The sequence below is a fragment of the Mercurialis annua genome, linkage group LG3 (genome assembly GCF_937616625.2).
Source record: "Mercurialis annua linkage group LG3, ddMerAnnu1.2, whole genome shotgun sequence".
In the NCBI taxonomy this organism is placed as follows: domain Eukaryota; kingdom Viridiplantae; phylum Streptophyta; class Magnoliopsida; order Malpighiales; family Euphorbiaceae; genus Mercurialis; species Mercurialis annua.
In genome coordinates, this window is record NC_065572.1 from 51,300,046 (window position 1) to 51,323,595 (window position 23,550).

At 36.0% G+C, this 23,550-nt stretch overlaps 1 protein-coding gene across 1 annotated transcript; it reads right to left on the bottom strand.

Annotated features, from left to right (window-relative positions):
- Positions 1 to 5,874: 5,874 nt before the first annotated feature.
- LOC126673078 (uncharacterized) lies at positions 5,875 to 12,369 on the bottom strand. Its single transcript, XM_050367044.2, has 4 exons — positions 11,562 to 12,369; positions 11,404 to 11,486; positions 7,007 to 7,071; positions 5,875 to 6,921 (listed from the first exon to the last, which is right to left on the bottom strand). The coding sequence occupies exons 1-4, from the start codon at positions 12,059 to 12,061 to the stop codon at positions 6,055 to 6,057; spliced, it is 1,515 nt and encodes a 504-aa protein (XP_050223001.1). The 5' UTR covers positions 12,062 to 12,369; the 3' UTR covers positions 5,875 to 6,054.
- Positions 12,370 to 23,550: the final 11,181 nt, after the last annotated feature.

Genomic DNA, 23,550 nt, shown 5'->3' on the forward strand with positions numbered 1-23,550 from the left:
CTCTTATCTTCTAATTCAATTTATCTGATATCTCTTCCTTTCGTATGGCTCAATTCCAATATTGAGTCTCTTCTTTACATTCTATCACTTATTTCGACATACTAAGCTTTAATTGTATATCTAATACGTTCGATGTCATATACCACCTCTTAACCATTCATATACTATATCTATGCCTCCTTTCAAGGGTTACTATCAACCTTCTACATCATTCGCACTATTCATTTTACTCCTTATTAGTCAAACTTGAAACTTAAGATCCCATGCTTTGCGTGCATCTATCACACTTATACTTGCCTCAATCCTTTCATCCACTTTATAATCGCAACCTTGTGGTGGAAGTTCCAATTTCTAATTCACATATTACAACACTTGTCGTTTATCTCATGATCTTTGTTACCATATGCCTTAAATTATTCATTCTATGCGGGGTTGGTGTTGGCTGGACTTAGCAAGCCAAATCTTACACTTAAACTATTCAGTCTCATGCAAACTGGCATTAACTATACTTAGTTAATCCAATTATATACTTTGTATCTTGGCTCGTTACCTTCATCCATATACATCCTTATTGATATTCTTATTAAACTAACTCAAGTTCTTGATTTGACAATCGTAACAGTTAATATTTAAGTAACCGTCTTAGGAACATTGTACTTTAGTGACAACTTAATCCAACGGTTCAATCTAAAGTCATTACAGTTCTACTAAACCTTCACAACTTATAGATCATATCTAAAGCTTCTCGCGTCGATGTATAGAAAACTATGCATGTTCCATGAACTATAGTATATACTCGTCAATCCTTCGTTTATGTCTTCTTATATACTCCTTTTTTTATATCGTAGTTTTATATCTTTGACATCCCGTCAAAGAGATACTTACTTTCTAGCTTACCACCAGTCTGGTACGCATCACTTTTCAATAATTCTGTGATTTTAGCTATATTCTAGCTCGTTAACTCAAAACTAAGTTCATATCCTAAAAGCATAACTTCTATGTCCTCACAACTATACGTATTCATTCACCTCGTGACCTTGATTGTAGCTTGCTCGCGAGCATTTCACTTCCGTCACAGAGTTCTGGTCTAGATATACTTACATAAAAACAAAACTTCTTAAAAACTCTTCCAAACAAAACGACTCATTTTGAAATTTAATTCAAAATCTCATTTAACCTTTAGCAAAATTGTGCACTAGGATGATGACATCTCTCATCCCCAAAGAGTTGCCATATCTCACCTCTTTGTCTGAGCATAATGCATATGATGCATGTCCTAGTAATGCATGTATTGATGTATGTAGTGATGCATTTCTATCAATGTCATGGCAATTATCAATGTCTATCGCGGGTCTAGGCACAATTATGCTTTCAAAACCATTTAAGTACACAACTTTCAAAAACTTATAAACTTCGAGTTTTGTAAGTTCTCTAGACCTTTAAACTTTGTATCTGAAAAGTTCTTCAATTTCTGTACCTTTGCATTCCTTCTTCATACTCTTCGTGAAATTTCGATCGATCGAATTCAATAGCATTTATGACATTATTCAATGCTAACCACACACGCCCTTCTATATAGTTCTAGTAATACTAGATTCGATCTATAGAAGATCTTCTCTCCTTGTCCGATGTAGCATGTGGCTAAATTTCATTCAGCCTAGACATGCTAAACCAGGAACTGTCTCATTGTAAAGCTTCATCTTCTCGAGATTCCATCTGGATATGCATGTCAGGCATGCATATCTTATCGAAAACGGAATACACGCGTGTACCTCATATACGTATGTCACAACAACAAACAAGCACTTCACAAACCAATCAATCATAGTTATCACAAAACATCAACGCAAACTACTTGGATCAGACAGAACTCAACTCTATAGTTGCAGTAGTTCCTAGGTGACTTAATCAACAAAATACATAGTAGCAGAGGTAACTGGACCAACTGCTCTGATACCACAATTGTCACGACCCAAATTATTGAGCTGCGACCGGCGCTAGGGAACGGGAGTGGTAGCTCTAGAACCCGTAGCAAGCCTAAAACCACTATAAATTTTTCGCGACTAAAAATTATTATTATATATAATACATTATCAGAAATCTTCTTTAAGCAATATAATTCAAATATCAAAATATCATATTCCTTTTCTGAAAACTTTCGCGAAACAATTCTCATAAATCAGGGTCTTACCGAGCGATATCTCATATCCAGCTCCGCCCTATATCTAGTCATAATCATAACCAATTCCACTCACGGCAATTGGTACCAAACGGATAAAACTTCATCTTTACAAACTACTTATTTATAAAAGTATTTCAGAGTTTACATTTTAAATACCGTTTGAAATCAAATCATAAACCTTATTTTGACACCTACTGACTACTGCAGCTCTATAAAGGCTCGTACTTTGTGTAAGCCCAAAAGGCTGCCGACACAAAGGAGATGGTCTGTCTGTTTTGACTCCGATCACCTGAAAGAAAACACTGTGAGGGAGTCAGTATTTTGGAAAATACTGAGTGAGCTTGCAAGTTACTAACGGTATTGTAAAAGCGTAACATCGCATTAAATTCAAATAATAATATGAAAATACATATAAGCAAGTACTTGATCCATTCGAAACTAATATCCTAAAATGTGACACAACTTACGAATATTCAAATCACACTCGGGAGTGTTCACACTCTACCACGTCGATCGCGATCAATCTCTTAATCCCAAAGTGTGAGTCCAACTCACTAGATACGGGGACTCCAGGTTACACCGTAACCGAGTGCTCGCTCGTATCGAATTCATTGTCCAACTTCGAAATTCATATTCATATTCATATTCATATCGTGCACGTATATATATCAAATCATTTATCATATGCAAACACACTAGACTGACTCGATACTGGTGATCTCATAGCCTATTGACACCCAATAGGTAGCTAGTTTCTTCGGATCGCATACTAGAGTTTCAGCTCAAAACAATCATTCAAGTAATCAAATCATATAAATGCGATGTATAAAATCATAATATATGAAAATAACTTTTGTAAACAATATGTGAAAGTAAAATGCAACTCACAGAACTCGCTATCCCAAAACTGCATTATCGTCAATTCATCACGTAGGTTCTGTGCGTCATATGATCTCGTAGCTATTCCAGCTCGTCGGCCTGGTAGCTCGTCGATACACCCGTTTTCTATTCAAATTACTCGTACGTTTAATTCATAAACGTAAACTTAATACTAAAACCCTAAGTTATAAACTTAGGTTAGCACGATCGTATCCCAAATACGACTCTTAACTTTGATAATCTCTTAATCACATTTCATTATTAAACGTCCTCGTTTACGTTTTAAAATTCAATCGAATCATGATTGATTACGCGACTTGAAATTGTCCGAAATAAAATTTTCGCATCGCGCCAGGGCCCTGAAAGCCCAAATAAAAATCTCCCTTTGGCGAAAGACTGCACGTTCATGCAGCAGTGTACTGCACGTTCGTGCAGTTGCTGTGCTGCAAGATCGTGCAGTTGTTGTGCTGCAAGATCGTGCAGTACGCTGCACGATCGTGCAGTTGTTGTGCTACACGATCGTGCAGCTTGTTGGCTGCACGATGTACAGCCCCGGGGTTCTCTCACCGTGCCATTTCCGACGTGCTAATCACTCCAAATCGGTTCCGCAATGCTTAATAACTTCCAAGATACAATATTCAAGCTTAAAACGTCGAATTCGAATCCAAAATCGTTAACACGATAAAACCGCTTAAAATCCTAATTTCAAATCGATAATCCATCAAATTACCTTGATTTGATGCTCGTAGTAGATAGAGAATCAAATTCTGAACAAATCGACATAAGAAAACGTGTGATTTGGACGAGAAACGGCGAAACGGCGGCAGATCGACGATGATCGTTGTTTTTCCTTCGCTCTCTCTGGATCCTTCACCTGATTCCTTTCTTTCATTTCATTCATATATATATTCTGGCTAAAAGATCTTTTTGATCCTTCTTTTCTTTCTTTGTTACAAATTAACCTTTGAACTTTTCTTTTGTTCAATTTAGTCCATAACTAAATCAATTAATCTTTTATCTACTTCGTATACGTATTATTTATATCAAATAAATAATACTAACCCAAAATTATTGTTTTCCGTCAATAATCTTCTAATTGCTATTCTCGAGGTTTAATTAGATAATTTACACTTTGGTCCTTGAACTTTTCAAAAATTGCACTTTAGTCCAAAACGCATCCGCGTCCAAATTTTAATAGGCCTCCGATTGACCCGAAACTTTTACCACAGATACTATAAAATATTTCGCAGACCTTAGCGAAATAATATCCATCGCGGGATTTATATTTTATTTTATATTAATTTTCTAATCTTATCCTCAAATCCCGCTATTATGCTTAATAAAATTTACTCTCAGTTCCTGATACTATTAAATTACATCCATCTTGATTTAATTTATCAAAATTCGCGACACGTAGCTTTATTTAATTACTTTAAAATATTTGGGGTATTACAGGTTGTGGGTAATTTAGGGTGTGTTGGGTATTTTAATTTTTTTTTGTCTTTTGAGATGACGTGTCAACTGACACGCGGCGTAGTCAGGTTATTTTTTTTCGAAATGTCAGTTGACCAAAAAAGACGGCGCCAGGGGTATTTTCGTCCAAAAGGGGTGTAGCGAGCGCCGTCACAAAGATTAGGGGGTTTACTGATCGTTTTTTTATATCAGGGGGTTTGTCGTAAGGTACCTCTAAAGTCAGGGACTATGGGTGATTATTAGCCTATATATTCTGAATCAAAGTATGGTGTGTTATATTGTGGTTCATGTTATAGTTTATCCATTATGGAAATTGATGTTTATGATTTCATCTGGATCTGTTGTCTGGTTGCATTATATATGTTTTACATGCGATTTATGTTTCTATTAATGTTCTTAAGTAAAGACTCACTCAATATTGACCCACTGATATTTCCCCTTTACATGTAAATAATGTTTTTGACGTGATCAGGCTTCATGTCCTTGTTTCGGAAGCCGTTTTGTGTAATGACATTTAGAGCTGCGTAGTTCAGTCTATCCAACATTAGTTTATTTTACATAGTTTACTCTGATCAAACTGTTGTTATTATATATTGTTTTAAAAGGCTGCGTGTTTATGTAAAATATTTTGACCAGTTGTTTGATATGTTAAACTGGTTGGACAGTTTTGTATTTGAAATAGGGCGATTATGTTATATGAGATTTATTTTTACGCCCAAATGTCTAGAAATACGATCAACATTTTGTGACAACGTTTATTTAAAGATTTTTGAAGTGTTTAGAAAAGAAGTTGAAAACTTATTTGTTATTTCAAAACGCCAAATATCTATAGAGGTTTTTAGACTTGTTACGGGTTTCGGAGCTATCACTCCCATTCTCTAGCGCCGGTTTCGACTCATAGATTTGGGTCGTGACAAAGAATAAGAATCACACATTAATGAAAAGTTAAAACGTGTCGAAACAAAAGATTAAAATATGCATGCTTAAAAATGTAAATCGAGTAAGAATCGTGATTGAACAAGTGTTGTGATTATATGTGGAATGCAGGATATACATGTTTATGTGTAGTTAGTGACAAATGTTGATATCTGACAAGCTTGCTACGGGTTTCAGAGCCAGTGATAAGGGTTGCCACTGGCGAGTAAAAATGACGCTTATGATTTTGGAGGTGGAAATACAACCATAATAATTGAGGTCATTTTTGTACCTTGTCCATGCGATTGATTTAATTTAAGAGTAGCTCATTAATTTTATTTGATTTTTCTTTAACCTATAGATTAATTAATTAATTTAAATTTTATTTGTCTTGAATATTAATTTAGAGCATGACCATCTAATAATTTAGTTGAAAATAGAAGCACCAATTAATTTTAGCACGAACATTTTTTGATAATCCCACCGAAAAATCTGTAATATGTTCGTTGAAATAAGGAGGTAATTCAAGAAGAAAAATATGAGTTGAAGAAGCTCCACAAGACTATTAAACAAATGCAACTACTGTTTGTAAGGATTCACATAGCTCAGCTGTTGGTGGTGCAAAATTTGGGGATGGCTTCATCAATCACATTCTCAATCATTTCCCACTCTTTGCAAGCATGTTTCTCAAACTCTTCAATGTCAGACTTCTGCTTAACTAAGTTGGCATTTTTCAAGTTCTTAAGTTCCTCATAACGCGACTTCAATTCAGCAGTCAAATCATGGAAGCATCGGGTGTCTTCCTCGTGCTTTCCCTGTACAACAACCAATTGAGCTTGAAGCCTACTTATTTGGCTCTCAAGCTGCCTGGCCTTGTCACTGTTTGAGTTCATGGTTTTCTCCACCTTGTTGTACTCCTCTAATAATTCCTCAACTTCAACTGAAAGTTGATGTTGTTTGTGGATCTTTAGGTCGACTTCCTTCCTCCCTTGAGCACCGCTGAGCCTCTTCTGTATAACGGCAGCTGATTCCTGTTCCAGATTTGGCAGCATCATCATCCCCATCGTATTAAGTCCATCCTTTTCAGTCAAGCTCTTCAAAATCTGGAAACTGCCCTTACAATCCCCCAGCTTTTGACTAACAATCTCAGGATCCTCAGAGAACAATGATTTCAGAGCTAGCAGTGCTTCTTGAACAGATCTTTTAGAAATCCTCTGTTCGGATGAATGTGTTACACTCTCAAATCTATCACTATCAATTCCGCGACTACTTGAATCTCCACCGACTAGTTTCTCAAGCAAAGCCATGAAGGCAGGACGACGGACGCATTCTTCTTCAGCAGCAAAACAAGACTGAGAGCGACCAACTATTATTCCATCACATTTTTTCTCTGGTTGTGCCTCGTCTTCTTCAACTGAAATTCGCACACACCCAGTATTCGAAGGGCTTCCATTCCAACGACTTACAGATTCCTGCTACATTAAATACCCATTATATGATCATTCAAACAAAGATAGCAATACTATAAAACAAATGCATTTCCATACAAATGTGTACCCCATATTTCTTAGTCGTTTCTGCCAAACATGCCGCAACTCCCAATGACTTCTCATATAAAGTTGCTGAAAAAAATGTACGAAGTCAGACATGTTAAGTATCCGAGCATTGGAGGAGACGTGATCTGCATTCATGATCCATTAAACAGACAAGGAAATATTTGTAAATATACTACAGTAGCTAAGCTGCAAGGTTTGCCAAACAAACGATCTAAGAAAAATGTTAGTAATGGATTGAAAAATGGTTTATTTGAATGTGAAAAACCAGAATTATGATCAAGAAACTGATCTGACATCAGCACTTGAGATGCAATGCACATGCTTACCTCCGCAGCCATCCATTTAATTCGAACCAACATGCTATTGCTAAGAACTGGTTCACAAACTTTTTGAAAACAATATAGCCATTGATCAAACTCTGAAAGGCTGTAATAATATATCAGGAGCCAATAAAGCAATGGAAGAATGAAAAGATTATGCTCAAACGCATAACAATGGATATGAATGAAAAGATATCATGTTTGGTATCCGTGTTTGATGCATTATTAATGTAGTGAACAAAAACATTAAATTTCTGATGACATTTTATGCTACATTAAAGGAAATACTTGAGAGAGAGGAAAATTATCACATGATACAAACCAGCATCTAGAAATAGATTGGCATTCCCAGAAAACAATAATGCATTTCTATTTGTATGTCCTTTATACAGTACTTAATCATTAAATAAGGAGAACATATGCCTATTTTGCATGCCAAAAACAAGCAATAGCAAGTATGATAGTGTCGCTTTATTTGGTTTACTTCCAGATATAGGAATTACCAAACAATCATAAGCCCTTCAACTTTTGATTAATGCCCCTCAACTCTATCTCGGTTTAACCTGGCCTTTAAACTTATAAAACTGATTCAATTAAACCCTTATCCCAAAGGAAAAATAAACAGAGTTAGTCTGGAGGGCTGATTTACATTACTTTTATAAGATTAAGGGTCAGGTTGCACCAAGTAAAAATTTAGGGATACAAATATTATGTCATTAAAGTTTAAGGCCGTATATGCACCTTTTGTCAGTGTATCCGTACTTTTTACAAATTTAATTAATAATTAAAATTATTTCAAATTTGTCGGCTTTAAATAGCCAGCTAATTCCTTTGACAAAAAGTCGGGGCCAGTACACTTTCTATTTTTTTGTATACTTGAAAACCTTGCATTCACATTAACCTTCTACCTCTGAATCTTTTGTTTTCCATAGACAGATACAAAACAATAAATTGCAAAAGTGTCCTATATCACCATTCAGTCCCTTTAAAGTCCCCAAAACAAAATTATTGGCTGATCTTGGATCACCAAATGCAAGGAATTGTCACTCAATAATATGACATGCAAAACATATAGGCAACTAATGCAAAATGCCAGGGAATATAATCATCTCCATACAAAAGATTATGCAAAAGTGTAATCTACTATAAAACCATAAGTGGATAGATTAAGTACCTAAATTCTAGTTCTCTGTCATTGAGGGGAAGAGAAAGGAAAAGGAAACATTAATGGAGGAGCATGGATTTAAATAATGGAAAGCTCAAGATTGCTACGGTGGCCTTATGTAACAGTCTGTCAAGGTACAAAGTTTTTTTTAAAAAAAAAAAAATTATAGTGTGTTAACTTGAGAGTTTATTAAGGAGGGAATTGATGTTTAAATATGCAAATAGTAATAAGTAAAACTATAATATAAAAATTTGAATAATATTTAATTCATATTTTCATTGTATAATTAGATAATATATACTTAAAATAATATAAGACAAAAGCTAATTTAGAGATAACATATTTAGAATTTAAATCACATTATCACTATTATTATATTTTAAACTACATTTTAAGTTACCCACTACAAATTATTATAGTTAACTTATCTGTAGACATTAATTTACTAACAAATCTAAAAGAGAGAAATAAAATTAAAAAGATATAGAAATAATAAAATTTATGCCATAAACCATAATTAAAACAACTGTTAAAAGCTAAAGATATTAGGTACAAGAAAACACAGCATTTAGAGCATCTCCACTCTAGTGCCAAATTTACCTCATAATGCTATAATTTAGCATTTAGCAGAAAAAGTGCATCTCCATATCACTTCTATTTCATATGCTAGATTTAGCATATGCCTTTGTGACAAATTTGTTAGAAAGTTTAGCATATTCTAAATTCTAATATAACTAAATTACTTACAAGTTTGCCATCAACAATGATAAACAGTTGTAAAATTACAAAATTAGCATTTAATTTAGCATTTTGCAATGAAGTGAAATTCAATAATATGTGCTATATTTAGTATTTTATCCTTTTTTGTGCTAAACATAGCATAAAAAATAGAACATGCAATGGAGATGCTCTTATACTACAAATTAAGGATACATTTAATTTAGTTGAAGTCAGGATTAAAAAAACGATTAGTATATACTATTAGCTAAACTGTAGAGAAACAAAAAATGAGCAAAATATCGAAAATCATAACATTATTTAGTTAGTTGGAGCTGAAGAATTGAAATAGAAATAGGAGACTTAATATCTAACTTCTTTTGAAACCAAAACACCTATATTAGATCTTATTTTCTTAAACTTCCTCATTTTCTTCCTTTTATTGTGTCTTGAATTGACTGACTTTTATTTTCTTGCTTTTTCCACGTCTGTGATATCCTTCAAACTTTATATTATAAAACTATGTTTCACTCTTATTTTTCTTGTTTCTTACAATCTAGCAGGTCTGCAAACTCTTCTTCTTCTTCCTCCTATCCTCTTTTTGTTATTATTAATTATGGCTGTCAAACCTTTACTTAATGGTAATGGGCCGTCACCATTAAATAACCGCCGTGACGCCTCCAAAATATAAACGAAGTTGAATAACCGTGATAATGTTCACGGCACCCTCGATTTCCTTTAGCAATGACCGTTATCTAAAACTATGTAGAGGAATGCCAAATAAGAATTTACAAACAGAACTCTTGTAGCTAGACTGTAAAATTACAAAAATATTTAAGGAACCGGTAGAGTTTGATGTATAAAGAAAATGTAAGTAACTGAAAGCCGTTTACTTATATATAAGAACCAAGTGAAACAATAAGGAGATAAGTATAATGATTAAAAATCTAAATACATTGCGGCAGGGACCTCAGTTTATTGTGTCTAACTTTGGTAAAGAAATGTTGACAGCCTGCTGCTAAGATATGATTTCAAATGCAATAGTACGCATACCTTGGGAACATCCAGCAAACGGATCATAAATATGAACATAATCTTTACTGGTATTAAATAAATGATGTTAATAGATTTCAGAAATCTAATTCAACGGTAAGATAACTATGAACCATGGATAGAAATTCTACGAGCTTATTAGTCAGCTAGCTCTCCTACTCCAGAGCCGTCTCTTCAATCTCGAGAGCTATTTCACATGTGCAGTATATGCATCTTCATAAATTAAATAAACATAGGTTCTTATATATATTGTTAGATATTGCTAATAATATGCCAGAGATATTGGGATATTTTGCTGAAGTAAAGTGTTATTTGAAAAGGAATGAAAGTCCTTGTTTTAAGGAAAGGAAGCACTGTTTAAGATTGCGTTAGGTACATAGTAGTCATTCACTAGGAATACAACGAGGGGCTAGAAAAATATGTAAGCAGGAGAAAGTAGTAGAAAAAAGAGAGCGAGAGTTGAGAAAATGAAGAACAAATGGTTTCATGTAACTTATTCTTTTGTATTTTTGCAGCTCATGAACTTACATTAACAAAAGTATGATTTCTTTTACAAATTTCCTCCTTTGTGTAAAATTTTGTTCAAAGAATTTAAGTAAAATCCTTCCTTACCATAGCCTAGCACAGGTATCAGAATCTTAACTTCAAGAAGAACTTTCACAACTTCAAGTACGATTCTTGTAACTTAAAGGGAATTGTTCACAGAACCAATCAATATCAATTTGTGAACTCCAACACATTTAAAAAGCCATATCCGACAAATGAGTAACAAAAACTGAGTCAGTCTGAGATGATGGCTCAAAAGGTTGTTATCAGGGTTGAAATGGAACCATATAAATACGACAAAGTTTCAGTCAAAAGAGTTAAAATATAGAACAGACATGCTTTATACTCTTCAATTTATAGTTTATGTCATTTATTTTCGTTTGTTGATAAAGGTTATGAGTATGCAAACAGCATGAGCTATAGCAGCCATCAATTTCAATTTCTTGTTAATAATTTAAAGCTGTTTGATTATGTTTATGATAAAAGTTGATGCTATTGAACTCCGGATTAAACTATGGCGAACAATGAAGACGGAATCTGCTAGAAATTAAATCATAAACATACCGATTAAGAGTAGAATTGCAAAAGTTGACATACCTTGAATAATTCGTTTAGCACAAAGCCACTCCACATGATTCCTAACGTTTCCCACAATGGTAGTAACTATCAGAGCTTCGGGCCTGAAGGGAAAAAAAGCAAAAAACATGAAGTAGAAACATCTCCAAACAATGGAGAGTCAGAAAGTGAAGAATTACTTGTTAGGCGTGACCACATGCCCCCCCAATTTCACCAGTTCAGCTAGACCAAGCCTCCACTCCTTTGCCTTGGGCTCCCCGTATTTCAAGGTGAGATGAACAAATGCTTTGGCAAAATTGTCAGTCTGGAACTGGACTTCATCTGTGCCGATGTGATAAAATATGGGCAGAACCAAATAGGCGTCCTGCTGCTCTGCCTTGCGTTTGAGAATCCATAGCAGCTGATTCAAACAATCTACGGTGGCGTATGCATCGGAGGCGATGACAAGTGCTATCCATGAATTTTGTATAGTTTTCTCGATTTCTGCTGTAAGAGGAACACCTCTCCTAACAGTATCCTCGTTAAAACATATCATTTCTATTCCTCTTTCTCTCTGCAATTTCTCTCCTTCCGTTCTTAATCCATTGAATATATAACTTGAGAACCGATTTCGAGTAATCGTCCTTCCATCACTGATGAAGATCACCGCACACCGCCCCGACGAAGAGTAGCAGGCCATATCTACAACCACCGCAAGTCTTTACCCAATCCCTTTTTAAGTCAACTCTCAACATCTAACTTTCCACACATTTATACAGCGAACCTCGACCCTCCCTCTGCCAGCCAGTGGGCTGTTTATTAACATAATTAACTCTGCTAACTCTGCTAACAATTACGTATTGTTTGGATTAGGGGTTGAGATAGGAAAGGAAGGGAAGGGAATGGTTGTAAAATTTCAACCCCTGTTTGGCAAATTTTTTTTAAAGGTTTTGAGGGGTTGAAAAATATTTCCCAACCCCCCTCAACCCTCATATGCCAACCCCCCATATTGGGGTGTTGGATTATTTTTAACTGATATTTTCTATAAACCCTTCATTTACTTTATTATTTTCCCAAACATGGAAGGGTTATGCACAACCCTTACCTTCCTTTACCGTCCCTTACGGTACTTTACTTTACTTTAAAAACCCGTACTTTACTTTAATGCCTTCTCTCCCAAACAAAGCCTTAGAATAGGTCTATCTTTGCTAAAAAAAAAAAAATACAGCGAACCTGGAATAGTTTTTTCCGTAAAAAAAAAAAAACTGGAATAGTTCACAATACTTAATTCTTTTCTAACGGCGGTTAACTACCGTCATTGACTGGGATAATAAGGATTTAGACCAAACCGGGTCAAACAAAGTTATCGTAAAATAATAATTAAAGCGAGAAACTATTATGCGATAAATTGGATATGAGGGAAATTGAAAAGGAAGGAAAATAAAATAAAATAAATATATTATTGACCGGAATTGGTACTCAAAAAAATAATGTTGATTATTTGAATATCGATATTTGTCAAATAAAAAATAAGGACGAAAAAAGTAAGGAAAATAAGCGTTTTAGCTCAAATCGGAAGTTAAGCGTTTTTGGCCGAAATTTATTGAAATAAATTATCGGAATATAAAGTAATGAGGTAGAGGAATAATATTATTTATTTGGACATAAATAATACGAATTTTGTTGAATCCAAACGAATAAGCGATCGATGGAAGAAATTGGATGAAATAAAAGTTATAAAGTATCAGTTAAGGAGGTGGCAAAGTGAGGGACTAAATGAGACATTTGCCATAAATATACAATACCCATTTGTGTCAATTGCTTGGATAAATGAATGAAATATTGTATAGAAAATGACTAAGGGGTTTCGGCCATGAGGGTAAGTCCATTGTGTGAAATTCAAATGATGATCATAGGCATTGAATTATGTTGTTATAGCTGATTATATATTGCATTTGAGTTAAGATTGATTGTTACAAATTTGGAACGAAAATGAATGTTACGTTCGGCCTAAAAGTATAAGTCATGTCTAAATGAAGTTGAGCTATGTCAGGCCTTGGATTTTGATTGATAATTGATGTGTATAGGGGCTGGATTGTGTTTTTATTGGAGTATGGTATTGATAGGTTAGCCTTGGTGTGTAATAGTTATGAGTTGAATCGATGTAAAATAGTTTAACGATTTTGCAGAAAATTGTCCTGCAAAACAGCGATAATGCGAGGGAAATATCTTGAGTTAAATAACTTCAAATCAAGTTATGTTTGTTGGTACAGAAACGTAAAGATGTTATTTATAATTGACTTAGTTTAAATTTCTGCTAAATCAGCATCTAAGATGCTCATCTGGAGCAGAACATTATGTCGCGCATAACAGTTCTGCAGTATTAGAACAACCCAAGGTCTTAACTTTCGGGCTTGTTTCAAACACCTTCGGGTGCAAATCTCACTCCGAGACCTGAACAAAAATTATATTCGACATTCCAAACTTTACAAATGGCAATTTTTTAAGGGGTCGAACTATTTAAGTAAACGGTTTCGATATCCGAAGTTAGCTAAAAACCTAGTTTTGGTTAAGTTAGTAATAGCTAGAATTTTATTAATTCATGCTATTATTATAATTGCGTAGAACCGGCGAGGCGAATAGCGACGGGGCATGGAATTCAAGGATCGAGAGTAACACTTTTCTTGTTTGAAGTATACGCATAGAAAGTGGTGAGTACACTTGAAATTACTCGCTAATATTCATAAAGCCGTGTATTTTAATACGACGAGCTATATGAATATTTATATATTGAATTGTGTTTGCAAAATATATGAATTGTATGTTTGAAAAGTAATATTTATTAAACTTTTCAAAAATGTTTGCTTATCGTATTATGTTATTTGATTCTAACATAATTAAATGAAAAAGATTCAAACGCTTAAAGAACCGAGGAAGGGCAAAGCAGTATGATATGAAAATGAGAATCGACAATATACGAGCAAAGAAACATAGTACATTTTGATATGTACTATTAATTAAAATAAATACTATTATGTGCGTGTGTTGTAAATGTATGTCGTAGATTGTATTCTGCATGCTATGGTCCATAAAGGATAAAGAAAACGCAATGAAAAGAATCTAGATGATAAATACATGAGATAAGAAAATCGTATTGCAGTACATCAATAATAAAGATTCGAGATACGAGGTTAAACTCGGTAGAACTATCTCGGGACCTGTATCTCACCTATTATTGATAAAAGTCCCCGTGACTCATATGACTATAAAACCAAGCATAATATATCGAGAATCAATACATCCAATAATAAAGATCCGAGATGCGAGGTAACTCGGCAGAACTATCCCAGGACCAGTATCTCATCCATTCTCGATAATAATCCTCGTGACTCATATGATAATAAAAATCGAGCATAATACATCACGAATCAATACGAGATAAGAACAAAGACTAAGATAAGAAACAAGGACACATCGGTTGGCGTTGCTATCGATGTAAGGTGATCAAAAACACATCGACCGATGTTAGGCGTATGAAAAACATCGGTTGGCTTTGCTATCGTCGCAGAAACGAGAATACATCGGTTGACTTTGCTATCAGTATCCGATAAATAATGTTAAAGAAACGTAACAAGAAAAGAAAGACATTTAAACTATAACGAGAAATGAAAGAGGTCGAGTACGTATATAACATAAACACATAGTTTATAAAACGTACATACGATATGAAAGTAAGCAAAAACATACGAAATATGTTTGAAAAAGTATTTTCTATATAAAAGTTTTTCTAATGTTTTGCCCTTTATGTAATATTACGTGTGATTTAGTGCACTCACTCAGTTTTATACTAACCCCTGCTCCTCCAATTTTGCAGGGATAAGATGTTATGATTTGAAGAAGCAAACTTCTGAAGTTTTAATTGTCGGAAATAAATTGTACAGCATATGAAAGGAGGCTTTCGTTCTAGCGGTCCTTAGTAGTCTAGATGTTTTTGACTCTATTTTTATATAATGCGTTTTAACTCTGATGTATTTGCAAATGGGGTCACATGTATTTTGATATATGAAACACCCTTTATGAAGCGCAAAACAAATTTATACATGTTTTCAAGCTTGTTACGGGTTTCGGAGCTAGCACTCCCATTCCATAGCGCCGGTCGTGACTCGTGAAATCGGGTCATGCAAAATATGGATAATTCTAATTTGAATGATAATGCTTTTGTTCAAAAAATGTTTCTTGGGCTGCGTAGTATTATTAACAGTCTATTGCAAAAAATTTGAAAGAAAAAAGGTGGACTAATAATGAAGAAGTTGTGAAGGTTGCATTTTTGTACCTTTTGGAGAATTTGTTGTTTTTTGCTCTGATCGTTCGATTTATTAATGATTTGTCACGATCCAAATCCACGAGTCGCGACCGGCGCTAGGGAATGTGAGTGATAGCTGTGAAAACCAAAACAAGCCTAAAACCACTATAAACGTTTCGCAATACAAAATATATATAAACACATAAAACATGTTTCTAGAAAACATCTCTAAATAATATAACGATAAACATTGAAATCGTTTTATGAAAATCTATTCCATAACACTTGGAAATCAGGGTCTTACTCAAGCATTACATAACTCATGCCTTGCCCTGTTTCACGCATATAAAACATATATTGTTAAACCAGTTCAAACATAGATAACTGGTAAAATATGCATACGGTTATAATCGCAATTATCAAAATTTTATTCAAATTAAACAGCGTATATGAGTGAACAAAACATATTAACTCTTTGCTTCAAAACTAGGTCTACCACTGATGACTCCTGCAGCTTTAGATAGGAACAAAAGCTCTTCCAAAAATACTTTAGACTGAGACATCTAGAACAAAGGACGGAAGCTCGACCACTTCATAACAATGTAAATCTGAAAGGAAAACACTAAGGGGAGGCCAGTCAACGCTTAGAGTGTTTGCACTTACTAATGGTATTATAAAACATAAATCTCACATAAACAAAACATATATAAAATAAAACCAAACATTAGACCTGATCAAAACCCTAATTGAAAATATCTAATTCGTATTTCATTCATATCATAACCATCTCATATCGTATCAAATCAAAGCAATCCATGTGGTACGGTCCCAAGATAATTAAACGAGTTAACCGCTACCATCTCTTTATCTCAAGTTGTGATTCCCGAGACAATTCAACTGAGTTAACTCACCAGATATGGGTCCCAAGATAATTCCACCGAGTTAACCTCGTAACTACCATACACAATCCTCCTTTATATTTCACGATCATAATCATAAGAGCTCAATAAAAATATAGACATCTAAGACTCATGTCAACACTAGTGATCACACAGTCCTATTGACGCCCAATATGTAGCTTGTTCCCTCAGATCATTATATTTGGTTTTGTAATTTAAAAACAATTATTATACTATGAATGTAATAACAAACCATAAAATATGCGATACTTTTATCATAATAGCAATATAAGAAAATAACTTTGAATCATAACAATACACAAAAGTAAATTGCAAACTCACTGAAACTGCTATTTCCATAAACGTATGCTCCAAATAAGCCAGTTCGTCCAACATCCTGGTGTGTTGATGCGATAGATCGACTACCCGTCAGCTCTAATTAGAACATTATGTCAGTATATGATCTAATCATACCAACACTAACCCTAGAGTATACCCTAGGTTAACATACTTTAACCAATTATTGATCGCATCGTTAGCCCTTTGTCCTATATAGGAAAGTCCTTGATTACCTTTTGACGTCTGTTTAACCCAAAATTCAAAGTACAAATCGAAATAGGGTGAAAATTCCCAAACAAAGCTTCGGGTCATGGTGCGGTCACACACAAGCACTGTGCGGTCGCACAAGCTAGCTGTACGCCCTCACGTCATTTTCCAGATGTGCGTCCGCACAGCCCCGGAATTCACATTTTAAGCCATTTCGACGTTTCCTAAAGCCTAAAACCCATAACAACAACCATACTAACTTGATCCAACCCAATTCAACAATCAAAACGCTTTAGACATCGAGAACTCGATGATTCGATGCTGAAAATCCAACTTTTCATACTTTGATCTATATTTTCATCAAAAACACTTTAATCTTAGCATTAATCTATGAAAAACATCATAAACCTTATCATAAGAACTGAGAGCAGCCTTTAATCCTTAGAAAAATCCAGAAAATCGAACGTACGAATCGATAACTCCGTTAATAAATTCAGATGCATGATAAATATTGTTTCCCACCTTTAGTTTGATGTTAGATTCTAGTTAAAAGGAGTTTTGATTGAGGTTTAGGCTTTGAGAGTGATTTAGGGTTTATATTTTTGTTCTTGATCGATCAAAGTGAAGAAAATAACCTAATTTCACGAAATAGCGGCTATTTATAGCCCTATGCTGTCAAAACGTAGTGTGCGCCCGCACACAATATGTTTGCACACGTTCACCTCTTTTCTGCGCCCGTACACAACACGAAATTTACCAGATTTGAAATCCTAACGGTCAGTTTATAGATTTACCTTATAGGAAGATCTCCGTCAAGTTTTGTCTCGATCCAACAGTTCAGTTGGGAGAGATTGTCGTTTTACTAAGTAGTGTGGCAACATCTGCACACTGTCTCGGGAACTCCTCAAAAATGAATCGATATGACCCCAAATCATACACTCATTATGCCATTCCGTAAATGATTCATATATTTTTATGTCCCTTTGATAATATGTGCAATACCCATCCGATCAATGATAAAATTCCTTAATGACACTTAGTCTTCTTTGGTATCAAAATATACTTATCATAAAATCTTTAAATTTTGATACTACCTCAATCTCGTAGCATATTTAACTTTATTTCCAAACAATATATGGTATATAACACCTATCACATTGGGATTTTGACAATATAGACGTCATACACAAATAAATGACTTCACACTAGTGCGAGGTATTACATTCTTTCTCCCTTAAATCTTCGACACTTTCTCCTTATCATTCCAAACCAGATGATTGCCATCTCTTCTTCAATGTCTATTCTTCAAGTTGTTGTTGAACCTATCTTCGATCTTTATATACAAATTCCATGTTTTTCTTAATTCATATCTAATATATTGTCACTGTTGGTGTAATACCTGATAGGTGCATTTTACACCTATGTTTAGGAGTTGTTTTCGCTTGTTTTTAGTATACTTTGAAGCGCTTTTTCCCCGTATTGGTATGCTTATTTTGTGTATTAGCGTTTCAGGTAAAATGAAGCAATGCGAAGTGTTTTGGGCTTAAAGAATGAAGAAATCAAGTATCGGAATAGGAGCGAGTTGAAAGAGCGAAGAAACGACCAAGATTTGGGCATTTAAAGGAGGGGCTCGATCGAGCCCTTCACTTATGAAGGAAGGCTCGATCGAGCCCTATGAACAAAAGGGTCCAGAAGTTTCTTGAAGGCATAAGGCTCGATCGAGCCCTCACTCTTAGGTGGATGGCTCGATCGAGCCCCTTAGAAAGAAACTCGGAATTTGAATTTCGAGACAAGACAAAACTCAAGGGCTAAATTTCTATTTTAGGCCCAACACTCCTTAGAAGGGTGTCCTTTGTTTACCTCATTTGTAACCCATATAAATAGCACCTTATCTTTTTTAGGGTAGACAACAAGTTGTAGACATTTGGATTATTCTCTAGTTTTTACCTCTTTTAGATTAGTCATCTTCTCCTTGGAGATTCCTCCATTGTTGGAGCTTGATGAAAGTTTTATTTGCTTTATGAGAACAAGATCTTCATTTTTATTACAAGCTACTTATTGTGAATCTTCATTATCTTTATGGTTGTTTGTTCTACTTATTTAATCAAGGTAATTCTTCTTACTTTAATGTTCTACTTTTCTTATTCCTTAATTGCTAGTGTTAATCTAAATATGAGTAGCTAAATCCCCCTTGTTAGGGGGTTAGTATGATAACTTAGGGGTTTGATTGATTAATTGGTTCTTAGTGTTGTATGCTTATGTTTCTTCCCTATTACTCATTGCTTGATTAGGATTAGCTACCTTAATCAATGTTTATAGTTTGATTGATACACCGAGAGGTGGTTGATTAGATCGACTTTTAGGTTAGAAAACCTAGATTCTAGAGCACCACGAGAGTGGGCTTGAACTTAGGTGACCTTGGAGCGGATTGATTAATCGTTTGATAATAATTTAGTTTGCCTTGTAACACGAGAGAGAGCTTGGTATGATTGAATGATTAGATAGCGGTTTTGGCATTCCTTGAGGCTCGAGAGAGCGAGAATGACGTTTTAGGCCTCGCTCGGTCCTTAGTAGCTTACACTTTGACCAATCATGATTGCATAACCTAGGTTGGATTACTAACTCCTTGACTTTCCCCTTTTATTGAATTAGATTCTTGATAATTAATTCTCTTTACTTGTTTAATTGCAATTTCACGTTAGTTTAATTCTTAATTAGTAATCGGATACTTGAAACTTCAACTATTTGTGTTCGCTAAACGAATTGAATTATAACTAAAATTCATTCTCATCAATTTACTCCTAATTCACTCCTTGTGGGTTCGATCTCGTATTTACCGAGTATTACAAGTTGGGTTTTTGCTCAACAAGTTTTTGGCGCCGTTGCCGGGGAGTGACGAGTGTTTATTGATTGATTGAAATTAGTTGTAGTTCGGTCGAGTTAGCTTTATTTTCTGTTTTTTTTGTTGCTATTGTTGTTGTGCTTCTTTCCGGGTTTACGCGTGGTTTGTTTGTTATTGTTGTGTAGGAGATCGACTATAGTGTATGCACAATACACGAAGGAAATCTTCCACTAGAACCGTTCCAAGATAACCTCGGTAGCTACGAAAGAGGTGTAAGAAGAAGAGCCCGTATACCCGAAGTTATGAATAACGAGGGAATCAATTATGATGAAGAAGAGAGGTTCAATCCTCTAATGGATGGAGGGGAACAACAAAATCCAACCGCTCCTCCGGTAGGGAATGTGAACCGACAAAGGCAACAAGACCGCCCAAGGGATGCTCGACCCCAAGTGCACGCACAAGTGCAAAACCAACAAAGACAAACTTTGGGCGAGTTTTTCTTGCCGGATGTGGATAATGCCACTTTTGGATGCTTTGCAATGCCGGTTCAAGCGGCAACTTTTGAAATCAAGCCAAGTACCATCCAACTTTTGGAAAATCGTTGTGCCTTCTTTGGGTTGAGTCATGAGGATCCTAATGAGCATATCGCCAAGTTTTTGGGTGTTCTAAACACATTCAAGCTTCATGGGATAACGGCGGACCAAATTAAGCTTCGGATGTTCCCTTTCTCCTTGAGGGACAAAGCTAGCATTTGGTTGCATTCTCTACCTAATGAGTCCATTCACAATTGGAGGGAGTTGGCTCAAGACTTCCTTAACAAATATTTCCCTCATGGCAAGACTATAAAGTTAACAAAAGACATACTTGAGTTTGTCCAATTTGAAGGAGAATCACTTCATGAGGCATGGGAGCGGTTCAAGGATTTACAACGGAGTGTGGCCCATCATCGGCTCAATAGAGAGCATGTTATACAAATCTTCTATGATAGGACCAATGTCACTACCCGAGCTACTATCGATGCGGCTTCGGGCGGTTCGCTTATGCAAAAGACTTATGAAGAAGCTCTTGAATTGGTGGAGAAATTGGCCGTGGTTAGTAGTACTTGGGGTCCTATGGATAGAAGAGCGCCACCCACTCAAAAGTCACTCATGACTCTTGATCAAGTGAGGGAGATGGAGTCCATAAAAGCCGCGAATGCTTCGCTCCAAGCTCAAGTGGATGCTCTCAAGAAACAAGTCGCTCCTATGCAAAGAAACGCTCTGGTGGCTTATGTTCAAGTAGGTTGTGAATTTTGTGGTGACTTTGGCCATTCGGGAGGAGAGTGCCTAGTTACGGGTCAAGCCTTGAGTGAGCAAGTAAACTACATTGGGGGACAAAGGCAAGCTAATGACCCCTACTCTAACACCTACAACCCCGGATGGAGGAATCATCCAAACTTCGGTGGAGAAATCAAGAAGGGCAAGACAATGCTCAAGGGGCTAATCAAGCGGGTCCAAGCTTCCAAGGTGGAAATAGACCTCCCCAACAACAAGGAAATTACCATCACAATCAAGGTCATGGCAAAAATGCGGGTGCTAGACCTCAACATCCTCTCGGTTTTCAACCTCAAAGAAATATGGATGAAGGGAATATGCTTGCTAAGTTGATGGATGAGCTTAGAGAGATGAAGCAACTTCAAAAGAATCAAGCCGCCACTAATCAAATGCTTGAAACTCAAATCTCTCAACTTGCTATCAATCTTCAAGGTAGGCCACAAAGGGGATTGCCATCTACTACGGAGAACAACCCTAGAGAGCATGTTAAGGCGGTAGAGCTCCGAAGCGGGAGAAACCTTGAGAAAGCCAATGGAAAGAGACAAGTTGTTGAGGAGGATGAGCCTCAAGTGGTAACTGACATTGCAAGTTCAAGTCAAGAGTTGTCAAAGGAATGTGAGGAAGTGGTTATCGAGGTTGAAGAGCCCTATGTGAGGCCACCACCGCCGCCACCGTTTATACCACCGGTTCCATTCCCAAGCCGGTTAAGGAAAGCTCAAGGGAACGAAAAATTTCACAAGTTCCTTGAGATTTTCAAGAAATTGCAAATCAATCTAAGCTTGGCGGATGCACTTCGGGAGATGCCCCAATATGCAAAATTCTTGAAAGACATAATTATGAACAAGCGTAGTTGGGAGCAAGGTGGGACAATACCGCTCACGGAGCATTGTAGTTCCATAATCCAAAGCAACTTACCGATAAAGCTAAAGGATCCAGGGAGTTTTTCTATACCTTGCACCATAGGAAATATGAATGCTATAAATTGTTTGTGTGATCTTGGGGCAAGTATTAATTTGATGCCATTGTTTCTTTTTAGGTCTTTGTTTGGTGATCAACCGGTAAAAGATACCTCGATGGTATTGCAACTTGCCGATCACTCTCTCAAAAAGCCGTATGGGATAGTGGAAGACGTACTTGTTAAAGTGGATAAATTCTTCTTTCCGGTGGATTTTGTGATCTTAGACTATGCGGTAGATAAAGAATGTCCTATGATCCTTGGTCGCCTTTTTATGAACACCGGGCGGGCTCTCATCGATGTTCATGCCGGCAAGCTCACCTTGAGAATTGATGAGGAAAGCGTGGAGTTTGATATGAAGAGAGTGATGCGGAATGCCATCGAGGAGGAGGATTGCATGAGGATAGACTTGATTGATGAGATTGTGCAAGAACAACTTCAAGAAAATGTGCAAGTGTTGAATCAAGCAAGGGGGGAAATTTCTGAAAATTTTGAGTTGTCAAGCTTCTCAAAGGAAAAAATCCCTGCTTCCTTGATCACTAAGGGCTCGATCGAGCCCTCCCTTTTAATGAAAGGCTCGATCGAGCCCCATGAGTTAAAGGGGGCAGAAATTTTTTCTCAACACATTTCTCAAGTCTCGTTTCATTCCGGGTCGGGGGATGATGAATATACTAGAGAGGATGAACAGAAGCCGGAAAGTTTAAACAAAAGCAATGGTGTGACTCCACCATCTTCGGAGTTGCCCCCGAAGGTCGAAATGAAGCCGCTTCCGCCACACTGATAGGAGTATTTTACTCCTATATTTAGGGTCGATTTTACTCGGTTTTCATCATGTGTAGTATTGTTTTTATACATTATTTGGCGTTTTTACGTTTAATAGTGTTTGTTAGTGTTTCAGTGGAAATTAGGTGAAATACGACTATTTGGGGCAAAATTGTGGTGGATTGCGTGTACGAGTAAAAAGCGTAGCTTGCGGACGAAGGAATTGAAGTTCACGAACGAGATTGAGGAAAAAAGGGGTTGTTCCCGTTCGAAAAAGAGGTTTCACGAACGGGAACCATGCAGAATGAGCATGAGTCCCGAACGAAAAAGCCTTGTCCCGTTCGGGACTCAAGAAGGAATCAGATCTCAAAGCTTTCGGTCTACAGTTTTTTCGAACGTTAAAGATAGTTCCGTTCGGGAAAGAAGAAAATTGGGCATGTCACGAACGGAACTATGGCTTCCCGAACGGGAAAGAAGGAAAATACACGTGCAGCAGACTTTGAGTTAGACTGAAATTCCTCCTCCAATTACAATTATAATTCCTATTACAAATTGATTTGTAATACGAA